This window comes from Poecilia formosa, unplaced genomic scaffold (assembly GCF_000485575.1).
Source record: "Poecilia formosa unplaced genomic scaffold, Poecilia_formosa-5.1.2 Scaffold371, whole genome shotgun sequence".
In the NCBI taxonomy this organism is placed as follows: domain Eukaryota; kingdom Metazoa; phylum Chordata; class Actinopteri; order Cyprinodontiformes; family Poeciliidae; genus Poecilia; species Poecilia formosa.
The window spans coordinates 273,805-287,353 of NW_006800310.1; the positions used below are offsets into that span (position 1 = coordinate 273,805).

Genomic DNA, 13,549 nt, shown 5'->3' on the forward strand with positions numbered 1-13,549 from the left:
TCTGACCCAGAATCTCTGGTTCTGGAGGGTTTTTGCAGACAGGTAAAGCGGTTCCTACCCGGGACACCTCGGCCAGGTGTGTGTTCATGTCCTGGTCGCTGACTGGAACCATCTGCCTGATGCCTCTGTAGTAACTGAGGGAAACAAACAAACTCGTTCATGCAGGAATCAACCGGGTCAGAACAACAGTCGGTGTTGTGAACTCACTCGTCAACCATCTTCTTATAGGTGGAAATCTCTTTTGCGTAGAGCAGCTTGTTGCTCGGAGACTCCTGCAGACAGAAACAAACACGCTGATCTCTGGCAGTAACTGGCTAAACTCCTCAGCTGGTCTCTGGCGTCCCTCAGGGCTGATTAATCCGTCTCCTTCTTTTTCTCTCTTTCTCTCCCAGAAACGTTTTCAAAATGTGGCTTTTATTTCAATCATCCCTTCTGTGAGTTGAATGACAGAGTATTAGGGAAGGATATGAGAATTTTACTTTAACTATGAGAATATAGTCATTATGTTAGCAGAATAACACGCAGTTTACCAAAAACTGTCGCAAAATTATAAGAAATCACTTGAAAATAGATTCAGTCGTTATTTTCCTTAGCCTACCTCTAATACGCCATCGAAAAAATGTGATTAATCACTTCAGTTGATTTATATATAGCTGCTGTTCATTTTCAGCCACTATGAGATTTTTATTAGTTAATCGCTATAAGAATAAAAAAAACAAACATCTCAACTCAAAGAATGTAGACAGAAAACAAACAAACTTTCTAGTTTTGTTACCATTAATCCATCACAGTTTGTTCACATTTTTAAATGACTCCAGTTTGACCCAGAAGAAGCGTAAAGTCAAACTGACTCTGCTGAGCTTGTGCTCCGTCTTGGTGCAGGCGTCCATGAAGGTCTGGCCGATGACGTGCAGCGACGCGTCCACCACCTCCGTCACGTGAACGTCCAAGATGAACTGCGGGTTCCTCAGGATGTTCACCCAGAACCGCATCGGCAGGCTGAGGAAACACCCAGGAGGTACAAGTTGGGTAGTTTCTTTCAGAGACACGCCTGGTCTTTGGCGGCCATCTTGGCGTTGGAATCTGGTTTCTATTAATTCATTTAAATGTATTTATTTTGATCAATATTCTGCGGTTTGAGTCAGCGTACCTGTTGGTCTTCCAGATGTGCAGCGTCTCCTCGTCCACGTTGTCGTGTCTCTCCGCCTGTTCGTCCAAAAAGTCAAAGAAGTATTTGACGGCCGGAGGGACGGCAGCAGTGGTGCAAAGGACGCTGCGGAAGAAATTATCCACAAACTGCTGCAAGGTGCCCTGCAAAACAACAAGAACAAGAATAGCTAGAAAAAGTTTCTGTTCTTTACAAAACGGCCAAGAACCCAATGGAGGAGGGGAGACATGTCTGCAGACACTCCATGAGTGTTTTAAAGACAATCGTTATAAACACTCTGCATCGACCCTTTGCTTCCTCAGAGCAGAGACTCATGGCTGCGTTTTGATGCATGATTCGTTTTGGAGAGTGAAATACGTACAAACAGCAGCATTTTGTTTGACAAATGAGCATTCTGTCATTGAAACACATTATAAATCTGAAAATGGCCAAAACTCAAATCATGATTTTAGAAAAACTTTAAGAGATATGAAAAGGTTGAATCATCTGAAGACAGCTTGATGCCTGGTGGCTTGTTCAGAAGTTGAAAGGAGTTTCTAAGTTGAAGCAGGCAGACATTGTAAGCTGTCAAAGAGGGTCAAAACGTTTTTGCTGAATTTTGTGGAATCCAAAAAATCTTGATGCATGGGCTGCAATTTGCATAAAACTTTAAATATTTCAAAATTTATAAAAACGTAAGTTACCAAAATACATAGCAGGAATATCCAGAAGAAGCTCAACATTTTGATGTGCATATATGAAGGAACAGCTAAGCACAGCAAAGTGTTCATATGATAATAAGAGGCTTAGCTTAGCTTAATGCTAAAGTCGTGTCAGTGAAGCGAGTTTAAAGTGGATGTTCACCTTGACGGAGAGCAGCCGGGTCAGGTAGATCTCTGTGATGGCTTTGGTCATGGCCTTGTCCTTCATGCTGCCTCGCTTCGACTTCACCTCGTCGATCTCGTCCGTCGGCCTCACCAGGTGGAACGTGTTGTCGTCCTCCAGCAGCGCGTTTTCTGCAGCCGACATCATAAAATCACCTTCAGGTTGAGGCTACAAGATGGCTACTGAACAACAGACCAGTGGGTGGCTGGGAAAAAACTGAACAAATGTTACGGAACACGGCTGGGGTTGCTAGGTAACGGGACTGGGCTCGGCGGGGGTTGCTAGGTAACGGGACTGGGCTCGGCTGGGGTTGCTAGGTAACAGGACTGGGGTCGGCTGGGGTTGCTAGGTAACAGGACTGGGGTCGGCTGGGGTTGCTAGGTAACAGGACTGGGGTCGGCTGGGGTTGCTAGGTAACGGGACTGGACTCAGCTGGAGTTGCTGGAATGTGAATTAACAATTGGGAGGTTTTTGAGACGCCTCACCAAAAAACACAAATTTATTGCCAAAAGTCGTCTGGATGTTAAGTTTTAATTAGGAGTTGAGACCCAAATGGAAGTTCCCCCTTTTAATATATTTTTAATATTCAAGGATTTATGTGTTTTAACAAAGATAGAAATTAAAGTTAGCCCTGCTGTCATATGATTTATGATTGAATTAATCTCTGAAGGCATTTTCTGCATCACATTAACCTCCTCTGGTTTATTACATTCCACTTATATACTTCCCTCTTCTGGGATGGTGAGATTATTCTAAAACTAATTAGAAGATGTAGTTATTCCAGTTAATAAGTTAAAATAAATGACTCCTTGGAGAAAATTATAAGGTTAGTTATTATTGTTATTGTGGTGAACTTTTAATCAAAAATGCTGAGGAAAAACTTTTAATGTTGTTTTGCTTATGCAGACATGAAAAAGTCAATTTAAAGTTAAACTAATTATTTAGGTATTTAACTAGTTTTGTTGGCAAATGTTTGATTAGTGGATAAACAAACACAAAACAGACGACTTTACGATTTTTTTAGCCTAATTTTAACATCTCTGATCACTTTTTCCATCCATTATCCAGAACAACTTAACAGCGCGGTAAACGAGCGTAAACACTAGAAAATGCTGCAGTTAAACGTCCCAGACGTGGAATAAAAACGAGGAGACGTACTCTCATCGTGGCTGTCCTGGTGCTGGTGGAACGACTGCGTGTGCAAAACTTTGGACAGAACCAACGTGGCGTTGTCCCGAACCTGCAAAAATAAAAAATAAAAATCTGTTCAAACAGAGAGAAAAGTGTTTAACTAAGCTACAGAGTTATTAGAGGTAAAATCCGCCTGTGAATTAATTATCCTCCTTAAATGTCAGGAGAGCCTGGACAGCAGGAGTGATTTAGTTTCTGTTGGTTTTGCAGCGGCGTGCAGACGAGTCTCGAGTGGCTCGACATTTTCCTGCTCTTCAGCTTTCGGTTGTTTGGGTGAAAAAGTAAAGGTCTCTGCTGAAACAAAGCTGATTAAAAGCATCAGGAAGGAGTGGCAGCATCATGAGTCTGCTCTGGTTCAATACGCCAGAAGATGAGATGGAGACACGTCAGAGGAAAACCTGAAAACCTAAACTCATGGTGAGGCTGACCTTTGACCCCTCACGTCAAGGTTAAGCTGGCACTAATGGACAAATATTTTTACTTCAATCTGTTAAAAAGTGCAGCTGGTAAACAGGAGATTAACCTACACTAAGAAAGATTTAGCAACGGCACATTCTACGGAGTGCAGCTACAGTCAAAAGTCAACAGAAATAATTTTGGTTATTTAGCCAGAACTAAGAGGAAAAATGGGTTTCGTATTATTCAATCATTTATAAATTTACAAATATCTAATTTAAAACCCAATTCAACCAGAATGGGCTGAACTCGCATTGTAATGGGCCAGCGTGTTGAGCCGCTTCCAGCGCCCCTCCGTCTGCGACGTCAGGTCCATGTCGGACAGGATCTGACCCGTGGAGCCGGGACGCCACTCTGTGGACAAACAAGGAATTACAAGGAGAATTACAAGGATTTCAGAGATAAAATACGTTTGACTGGCTCTAATTTATCTCCATTAATTTACCAGGCAGTCAGTAGTTTCTGTTACAAATCTGCACAAAACTTTGTCAATATTTGCTTCCATTGACCATAAAATTATAGAAACTGCAATTATGAAAATAAATTTGCTAAACATGACAATTAAAAACAACGTGAATGTTTTATGCTGAGATGAGCTGGTTGTTCAGCTGTGTCAAAATCACAGAACTACAACGGAAACACTCGTCACATAAGGCGAGTCACATGATCAACAACCGGATGTTTCTACTGGAGGAAACGAAGAAGAAGACAACAGGAAGTAAAAGGAGGATGATGATTTTTAATGATTTATCATGTTAACAAACTGAAATACGTGATTTTAATCGTGTTTCTTATTTAATGGAAACACAGCAAATGTGAAACTACGATAGTTCCTTTCGAATGAATTCCCAGACCATGAATGAACAGATTTCACAACTCTGAACGAACGAACAGGTTCCCACACTAAGAACGAACAGGTTGCTGACTTAGGGCCATGCTAAGAAATTAAAAAAATAAAATTATAATTTTATGACTTTATTCTTGTAATTTTTTAGTTTTTATTTTTGTTAGCATGTCTCACCCAACGCGACGCCTTCTGCTTTTGGTCTCTGTGAATACGGCAGGTTCCTGTACACCTGATCAATGATCTTCTCCTTCACCTGCAGGAAACAGAAAACAAAACAAAACACAACCTGTAAGCGCGAACGCAGAAACACAAACACATCAGACAGCAGGCGGTGGATTCCTCTGCCTTCATGTGGAAACAGAAACTCACCTGGGTGATGGTGTCGCAGTTCAGCACCTTGACAGGCGTCACGTCTGGTCCCTCGCCGTGAACCAGCACCTGCAGAGTCTGACAGACACACACACACCTGTCACCTTCATCCCAAATACACAGCGCAGGTTTCCGTCTGCGCTGCGTCTCCTGGTTTCTGTTTTTCCTGATGTCAGGAGGAAGTTCATTCGGCTAAAACATTTACTTCCACGGTTCATTTCGGCGTCATTAAACCGACTTCTAACTTCCAAAAAGTAAATTTTTTCCTCCTGTCTTTGTTTAAATGCTAAAGCCGTCAGAAAGCAGACTGACCAGTGCGGCGTACTCGACGTCGTCTCCCAGCAGCCCCGTGTCGTTCAGCGTGTATTTGGCTTTCTTCAGCCTGGCGTCCACCGGACCTTTCTCCACCTGGTGCTTCAAGGCCTTGTACAGTTTGTACAACGGCTCCCCGGCCGAATCCTGAGACACAAACACACAGCGTCACCAAATGATTCTGTATATATAAATATATTCACTAATCAGCTGGAATAATGAAGCGTTTCCAGAAAAGATTCCTTTTCTGTCGTCTTTAAGGTCGGAGTTTGACCACAAACTGAATTTTTAACACTGAATGAAAATGAAAATATCTGCTGCAGTTCTTTTATTAATAATTTGAAATAAACCAGAAAAATACGAGGTCATAATTTCAAGTTTTAAAGATATATTCATGAAATTTAAAGACATGATCATGAAATTAGAGCAAAGCCTCCTTGGAGAAACTGTTACCACCTCATAATTATGACTGTAAATAACGAGTTTATATCTCAAAATTAATATTTTGTATCTCAAACTAATGACTTTGAAAGCCAAAATTATGACTTTAAAGTTGAAATTATGAATTTATATCTCAAAATAGCAATTTTAGATAGAAAAATTATAACTCATAACATTTTAAAATTCTCATAATTTTTACCTTGTATTTGAAAATTATAAATGTTTTCTCAAATTTATGACTTGTAACATCAAAATTATGACTTTTTTTCATAATTGTGACATTGAGAGTTAAAGTTATGACCTTGTATTTAAAAATTATGACCTTAACTTCATAATTTTGACTGACTATGATTTTAAAACTCCCTTTGGGCTTTCATTTTTTCTTTCACGGCAGGAATTGGCTTCCATATTTTACAGCACAGGTTCATAATTCAAATATCAACCAAAATATGTTTAAATTTACCAGCAAATAAAACAAATCATCAAATATTTGTGTTAAAAATCTGATCTAAAGATAAGTTACAGAGATCACATCCACTGCTCTCAGAAATGCGTTTAATTACAGAGACGGTAATAAAACACTGATGCAATCTGGAAGTAATAATCTGGTCTAAAAAACTTTATTTTCATAGGAGAATACTGAATAACAGAGTAGAGAAAAGCCTGTTACCCTGAGGAACTGGTACAGGCAGATGGACATCCAGTTGCAGAGCATCCTCTCCACCACCGTCTCCGACCTGCAGCAGCAACAGAAACATGAGATCCACAGAAACACCAGGAGGAATCATCTTCATCACTTCACAGCTGCAAGGAGGCTTTCACTTTTCACTGCTGCACAATCACAAAGCTGTCAGCTTCGCAGCAGGAAGTCAGACAGCCTGATTACTTCCACGCTTCAGAGCAACGCCGCAGCGAAGCCGGCAGACTTCCTCTGCAGTCGCAATCATCAATTCACAGCAAATAAAACGGCTCAGAGTTTCTGCAGGGAATCCAAACAACATCTGCAAATATAAACAGAGCTGTGGACCAACTAGTTACACTTACTTCAGTTACTTTTTTGAAACAAAAAGTACTTTTAGAGTTAGAGCTGAGCAGGAACTGACAGCCAGAAAAGAAACATGGCCGCCGTTTCCCACCAGTAATCTTTGGAGTTGTTTATTTATTTTTTCATAGAAGCAGTTAAATTAACAATACTAAGGTGGCTTGGTGGACAAAAAGGCGTCTTGAACAGAACATCTGAGCATCAGATTGTTATCAAACGTTTTGGTCCAGAGCTCGGTGGTAACTGGTTATATTAACTCAACTATATTTATTTGAGTAACTTTTTTGAAAAATGTAACTTTCAGGAGTATTTTTACTACGTTATACTTTTTACTTTTACTTGAGTGATTTTATTATGAAGTATTTCTACTTTTACTTGATTAAGATTTCTGGATTTTTTTACCCACTGAATGAAAAACAAACATGTTTTAACCAAAAATTCACCAGACTCCCCTGCAGTTTTTGTTAATCTTTTAAAAACCTTTTTATTTAAAGAAACTGATTTGTAAAAATTTTATTCTGCCTGATTTTGTTATTTTTCGTTACTTATTTGAATTACTGTCATTTTGGTCATTAAAATACCAAAATTTCCACTTAACTTTATATTTTGGTCCATCTGATGATGTAATTTTTAATTACTAAATGATTGATTAGTTACTCAGTACTTGAGTAAACTTCTTACCAAATACCTTTTTACTCTAACTTTAGTACATTTGGCTCCTCTGCCCACCTCTGAGTTTAAATAAGTCAAATTAATAAAATTCCTCGGTATGTTCTCACCTCCGGAGCATCAGTTTGGGGTTTTTATTCTGAACGTGTTCGTCCATCAGCTCCAGCAGCAGCGTCCTCATAATGTCCGTGTAATACTCCAGTTTGCCGTGCAGCGCCACCGTCAGGAGGGAGGCGAAATTTCCCCGATTCCGGGCGTTAAAGTCCGGACGGCTCTCCAATGTGCGAATAAACTGGAAAGGAAAAAAGACGACATTAATTTCAGCTTCATCAGCGTAGAAAATGATAATAAAATGATTAGCATCTAAATTAGCATCTCAGGAAGCAGGAATGCTACCAAAAGTTTAAAACTCACGTTGATGAGAAAAGGTTTGCTGTTCAGCAGGTTGGAGAACTGGTTGAGTGCCTGAGTCACAGTAGCCCGGCGGGACTCTGGGATTTGTATTTTTCCAATGATCATGGGGTCATTATCGCCTCCTTTGGACGGCAGGAAGAAGTTTCGGTCTGTGTACGTTTTGTAGTCCAGGAAAGGGATTCGACCTTCACTGAGGTCGCTGGTGTGGTCCTCCATTTCAATCATCAGATCTGCAACAAAAAAGAAATCAAACATTATGAAAAACAGCTAACAGAAACTCTCTCACTACAGAAGCTAATAGTTTATTAGCTAACCTGTAAAATCTGCATAAAACATAAATCAGATTTTAGAAAAAATATTCACCATCCATGGATGCGATTGGGTTATTATCAACCAACTTGTGTTACTTTCTCACAAGTGAGACAAAAATAAGACTTACTTCGTACCATTACCAATAAACCAATGAATAAAGCTAAGTTAGGCTAACGTTCTCAGCTGGCTTGTTTAGCTAGTAAAGTTAGCTGATTGCTGTTAGTGACAGAACATAACTCAGGTCTCAGAAAACATACCCACTGTGTGATGAGCCGTATTATATATTTTTTTACTATTTAGAAACTTACTTTTGCAAACTTAACACCAAAATAAGGCTAACTTTGTCTGTTACCTTGTATTAGCAAGATAAATTAGCATAACTGTTGCTACTGGAAGAGAATCGCCTTCACTTTTGAAGAATTTAGATTATTATCTACAAATCAGTGGCTTATTGGCTACCAATTTGCTTAATTAAAAAACGTATAAAGCTAAAGTTTCCATTGTTTATTCAAATAGCATCCATGCCTAGTTAGCTAGTAAAACAAAAAACTATTACTGTTACCGGCGGAACAGAACTGAGGCCTGTCAAACTTATCCACTTTAAGGATGAGTGCTTGGTTTAGTTTCTTCAAACATTTAATAGTAAACAGACAATAAAAATTATAATTACACAGATAACTTTTCATTAACTCAGAGCTAAGCTAGGCTAAAGCTTTCACCCAGTAAACGGGTAAAAATAACAAATCCAGCGACAGGTAAAACATAATTAAGAGATCTGAATCAATCTGTGTTTTATAATAATTATTACTAGCTGATTAATGGCTAATTTTGTGACAAGCTGGAATTTCACAATATAATTTAGTTAAACTGAATAAATCTTTTTGTGTTCTGAGTATTGATAAATATTTATGAGTATCGATGACTCTGCTGTAAAGGTCCCTGGCTCTCAGATCTGCAGTTACTGTCCTGAGGAATGACAGAAGAGTCAGATTAATCTGAAACCGTTTGCAGAGAGTGCCAAGAAGATCTGAGGCGAAGTTTTTAACGAGTTGAGCCAAAAAGCTGCTGGTTTCACAGAACTGAGTTGGCAGAGGTTCATAAGACGGAGACAAGCTGTCAAGGAGAATAATTTCTAAATTCAATGTGATGTAATGTCAATAAAGAGAAGGTTTTACTGAATCTGCTGCAGAAAACCTGCATAAGATGTAAAATTAACTTGATAAACATAAACTAGGTTTAATTCTGTGTTTTAAATAAAATTTGCGGCTTTCTGGATGAATACCTGTGAACTCTTTCTTGCAGCGATCTCGAACACTTTCCTCCAGATTCTCCAGCTGATGTTTCACTTTCTCGTATTCCCGTTCTGCCTGCTGACTTTTCCTCCTGACGGGAAACAAACACAAGCGGTTTGTTGCTTTCTTTATTATTCTCGCCACATTTTTGCATTTTTAAGAACGTTATCAAACCTGTAGCAGTAGATGGAAATGGCGATGAAAACCAGCATGGGGACGATCACGGCTGGGATGATGATAGGGAGAGGAATGATTACTTCCCTGGTGAATGAAACTTTTCCTGCGATCCATTTCCCATCACCGAACTGCACCTGAAATTAAAACAGCATCTTAGATTTGTCTACATTCAGATTAGTAAATGTTTCCTTCTGTTTAAAAACAGCAACAATCATAATCCCATTTTACTGAAAGTTTCAGAAAATGTAAAAATATTCAGTCACCAGAGCCTAATTTCAAACTATTTTAAACTCAAATTATAATTACATTGATTGAATTATAAATGTAAAACATCACTTTGAGTTTAGTGCAGATGTTTCTGAAGAAACAGGAATTTAAAAAGAAAATCTGCAAAAACAAGGAGAAAGATGGGAAAGGAAATGGAACAAGAGAAAAGAAAAAAGACAGAAAGAAGCAGAAAAATAAAAAAAAGACAGGAAAGAAAAAAATGGAAGAGAAAAAGAAAAAATACAAAGAGAAAAGAAAAAAGACAGGAAAGAAAAAAATGGAAGAGAAAAAAGAAAAAATACAAAGAGAAAAAAGAAAAAAGGGAGAAAAAAAGAAAAAGAAAGAAATGTAGGAAATAAAGTTAGGAGTGAAGCAATGGAAAAGATCAAAGCAGAAAAAGGAAAAAAGGAGAAAAAATGTCAACAAATAAAGAAGCAAAGAAGGAAGGAAAGAGAAATTTATAAACCCCGAATGTTTGGAAAAACTAAAATCTTTAATGTTTTATTTTTAACTGTCCAAGTTTTTCCATGTTTCCCAGTTAGAGTTTGTTTCAGTTGAACCGTGTTGGGATCGTTTGGAGCAGAACTGAAACAGAACCGAGTCGGTTTGCTTACCACCAGGTCCATCGTGTCGTCGGCCGTTTCTGCGCTCTGGGAGTTGGATGTCGGCCGAGAAGAAGGAGCCCCCAGGATCAACTTATCGTCCTGCAGAGGAGAAGAAACGGGAAAACCTCCTGAATGGAAAGCAACGAATCTCAGGCAACAAAAGGAAGAATAGACAAAGAAAAACAAAATAAAGAACAAATGAATGCCAAAAGAATGATCAAAAAATAACAAATGCCAGAAAAAACAAACGAACCAATGAAAGAACGAATTACAAAGGAATAAATGAATGACAAACAACAAAGAGACGAGAAAGAAAGAACTATTTGGGTCAAGCTGCTGATCGCAGAGAAAGTCTCTGGTTCTGATCAAACTGAACGAATCCAGTTTGATCAGAACCAGATTTTTAAAAGCGGTTCCTGAATCCGTTCTCCTCCCACATCCGTGTTGTGATTCTTGATCCAAGCGCAGAAACAGAAACTCCTGAAGCTCCAGGCTGCAAAGTTTCCGTCAGTCGCAGGAAGACGAGAGGAAACCATGAAGGAAACTTATTTTCAGGCGAGTTTGAACTTTGAGCGAAGGCGTAGAAAACTTCACCGATTCCCTTTGATCCGAGGCTCGATTGATCCGCGGCGCTGAGAGTTCGGTTTGGCCGAACGCCGCGGATCAGCCTGACGGCGTCGCCTCCAGTCGCATTTCAAAAGGGAATCAGATGAAGCTTTCAGCGTGAAACAGGCGACCGTCTCGCCTCCCGTTCCTTCGCATCATGACTTCATCCATCAGAGGCGCCAAAAACCTGCTGAACGCACCGTTGCCACGGCGACATTCAAGCACTTTTCAGGCATTTTCAAGGTGAGTTTTCAAACTTTTCCACCACACACACCAGATATAAAAAAAATACAAATGACTAAAAAAAGTTAAAGTTTACAGTTATTAATAATGGTGGGCGATATTTAGTAGTATTATTCTGACAATAAAAATTAACATAAAAACTATTTAATACTTATTTCTTAGGTAGCTGCAGACATTATTCTAAGAACGATTTATATCAAATTTTATGTTCTGAAATGTCGCTTTATGTACTTGACCAAGAAGAAAACATGAAGTTAATTTCTTATTTCAATAACATTGTTCGACATAAAAAATATAAAAATATCAACAAGTCATTATGAAAATTAAATATTCATCACATTGAAACAATCCAAACACAAAGTACAAAGAAAGTAAAAAAATGCTCTAAAAAAACGTCCTTACTAAGTTTTTATGATTCTAAGTGACCTAAAAACTTTATTCTGATTTAAAAAATATTTATGTTACTTTTTATTAAGTGAACAAATAGGTAAGTTTTCAATTTTAGGCTTTTAATTGCACTTTATTACAAAAGGTGCAGTTTGAATTTCAAACATTTTCTAAAACTTGAAAACACCAACTTAAATTCCAGCACTTTCAAGGATTTTCAAGCACCTGTATGAACTCTGTGCATACCTCCAGGAGTTTGATGTTACACGGTACGTCTTGTATGGAGACCTTCGCCTCGCTGATCGTGATGGCCTTGGAGAAACCTTCGCCCTGTTCAGAGAGAGAAAGAAAAGTTAACGCAGAGCGAGGGACCGAGAAACCGGGCGACCCGCAGAGGGGCGACCGAGAAACCGGGCGACCCGCAGAGGGGCGACCCGCAGAGGGGCGACCGAGAAACCGGGCGACCCGCAGAGGGGCGACCGAGAAACCGGGCGACCCGCAGAGGGGCGACCGAGAAACCGGGCGACCCGCAGAGGCCCGTCCATGTTTCTCATTTGGTGAGACATTTTGCTTCTCATCGTCAGGCGTTCAGTCTCTACGCACCGTGACGACGATGACGCTGGTGTCTGTGAGGCCTGTAAAGGTGTCGACTTTGAAGGTCGGGTCAGGGTAGTACTTGAAGGTCAGGTTTTCCTTCACGTTGTCCAGGTGCAGCTGAGTCATGACAGGTTGGCTGCTCACCTTTGGTGAGTTGCATTCCAGGACGGAGTCATTCATTATTTTACACATTGACTTGTTCTGAGGAAGACATGAAAGATGAAGAGACGATGAGAAAATGTTTTATTTCCTCCTGTGGGTCTGGTTGGTCCCACCGAGGCGACTCTCCGCCATCTTTCCTGACAGACGGAAAGATGCAGAAACCGCCGGCAACTTCCTGCTCTGAACAAAGATGGAGGAGCATCAAGGTGACAATTTGCTGCCATTAAAGATTTTACCAAGGATAGAAACCCAACATAAAAATAATAATTGACACAAATCGCCATATTTGGGCCAGATTTGGATGATTATTCTTATAAATATGAGGAAAAATGAAGGAAATAAAGAAGGAAGTCAAATGTCTGAGTTTGGATCAGTTTTTGACTGTTTTCCTAATTTTAATCAAATCCTGAATAAAACCTCGTTAAGGAAGTTTCCTACCTCCACAGTGGAGCCGTTGTTGGTGTTGAACAGAGCCTTCATGGAGACCGACTGGATCAGATTGAAGCCGGTTCCCGTCACGACGATCCTTCGACCGCCACTGCAGATTAAAACCAGAGAAATGAGACGGGAAGTAAAATACTGCAGGAGTAATGAGTCTGACTGCTGAGGAGGAGGAGGAGGATGAAGGCAGATAAACGGACTCACCAAAAGAAGCTGGTGTTGGGACTGTAGCCGGTGATCTTTGGGTTTTCGGTGTAATTGAAGTGATCGAGGAGGTTTTTGATTGTGTTCCCTCCATACTTCACCGTCACTTTCAAAGAAACCGGAAAAGATGCAGCAGCGCTGAAACTGCCGGTCTTACAGATGATGCTCGTCCCAAACGATAAGCTGAAGGAAACAGGAAGTGAACGCGGGTTGTCACGGTTTATTTACGATACGGGAAAGTTTCAGCTTACACGTCACAGGCGATGCCTCCGATGGAGACGGTGACGTCGTCTTTGGTTGCCGTGTCCAGATTGTCTCCGGTGATGGTGATATTCGTTCCTCCAGCTGCAGGACCCTCCTTCGGATGAATGTACTTTGGATCAGGATCCTGAACAAAAACATTTAAAACATCCGGTTTGACTCCAAAACTATTTGTGTTTTAGTCCTGCTGGTAATTCACACCTTAGAGGCTGCTTCTCCATT

General features: G+C 39.9%; 1 protein-coding gene across 2 annotated transcripts in view; it reads right to left on the minus strand.

The window, feature by feature from the left end:
• LOC103154038 (plexin-B2-like) overlaps window positions 1–13,549 on the minus strand; it is a 35,432-nt gene that overhangs the window by 3,564 nt on the left and 18,319 nt on the right. For both annotated transcript variants that reach the window (XM_007575184.1, XM_016662383.1), the window contains exons 18-38: window positions 13,318–13,454; window positions 13,067–13,249; window positions 12,860–12,959; window positions 12,266–12,460; window positions 11,909–11,992; window positions 10,436–10,525; window positions 9,552–9,688; window positions 9,368–9,468; window positions 7,774–8,003; window positions 7,470–7,651; window positions 6,319–6,385; window positions 5,208–5,354; window positions 4,896–4,973; window positions 4,701–4,779; window positions 3,933–4,033; window positions 3,191–3,272; window positions 2,012–2,163; window positions 1,151–1,311; window positions 852–999; window positions 208–272; window positions 59–134 (exon numbers count right to left, since the gene is read on the minus strand). In XM_007575184.1, coding sequence (XP_007575246.1) covers window positions 59–134; window positions 208–272; window positions 852–999; window positions 1,151–1,311; window positions 2,012–2,163; window positions 3,191–3,272; window positions 3,933–4,033; window positions 4,701–4,779; window positions 4,896–4,973; window positions 5,208–5,354; window positions 6,319–6,385; window positions 7,470–7,651; window positions 7,774–8,003; window positions 9,368–9,468; window positions 9,552–9,688; window positions 10,436–10,525; window positions 11,909–11,992; window positions 12,266–12,460; window positions 12,860–12,959; window positions 13,067–13,249; window positions 13,318–13,454 — 2,595 coding nt within the window. The remainder of the gene's footprint in view (window positions 1–58; window positions 135–207; window positions 273–851; window positions 1,000–1,150; window positions 1,312–2,011; window positions 2,164–3,190; window positions 3,273–3,932; window positions 4,034–4,700; window positions 4,780–4,895; window positions 4,974–5,207; window positions 5,355–6,318; window positions 6,386–7,469; window positions 7,652–7,773; window positions 8,004–9,367; window positions 9,469–9,551; window positions 9,689–10,435; window positions 10,526–11,908; window positions 11,993–12,265; window positions 12,461–12,859; window positions 12,960–13,066; window positions 13,250–13,317; window positions 13,455–13,549) is intronic.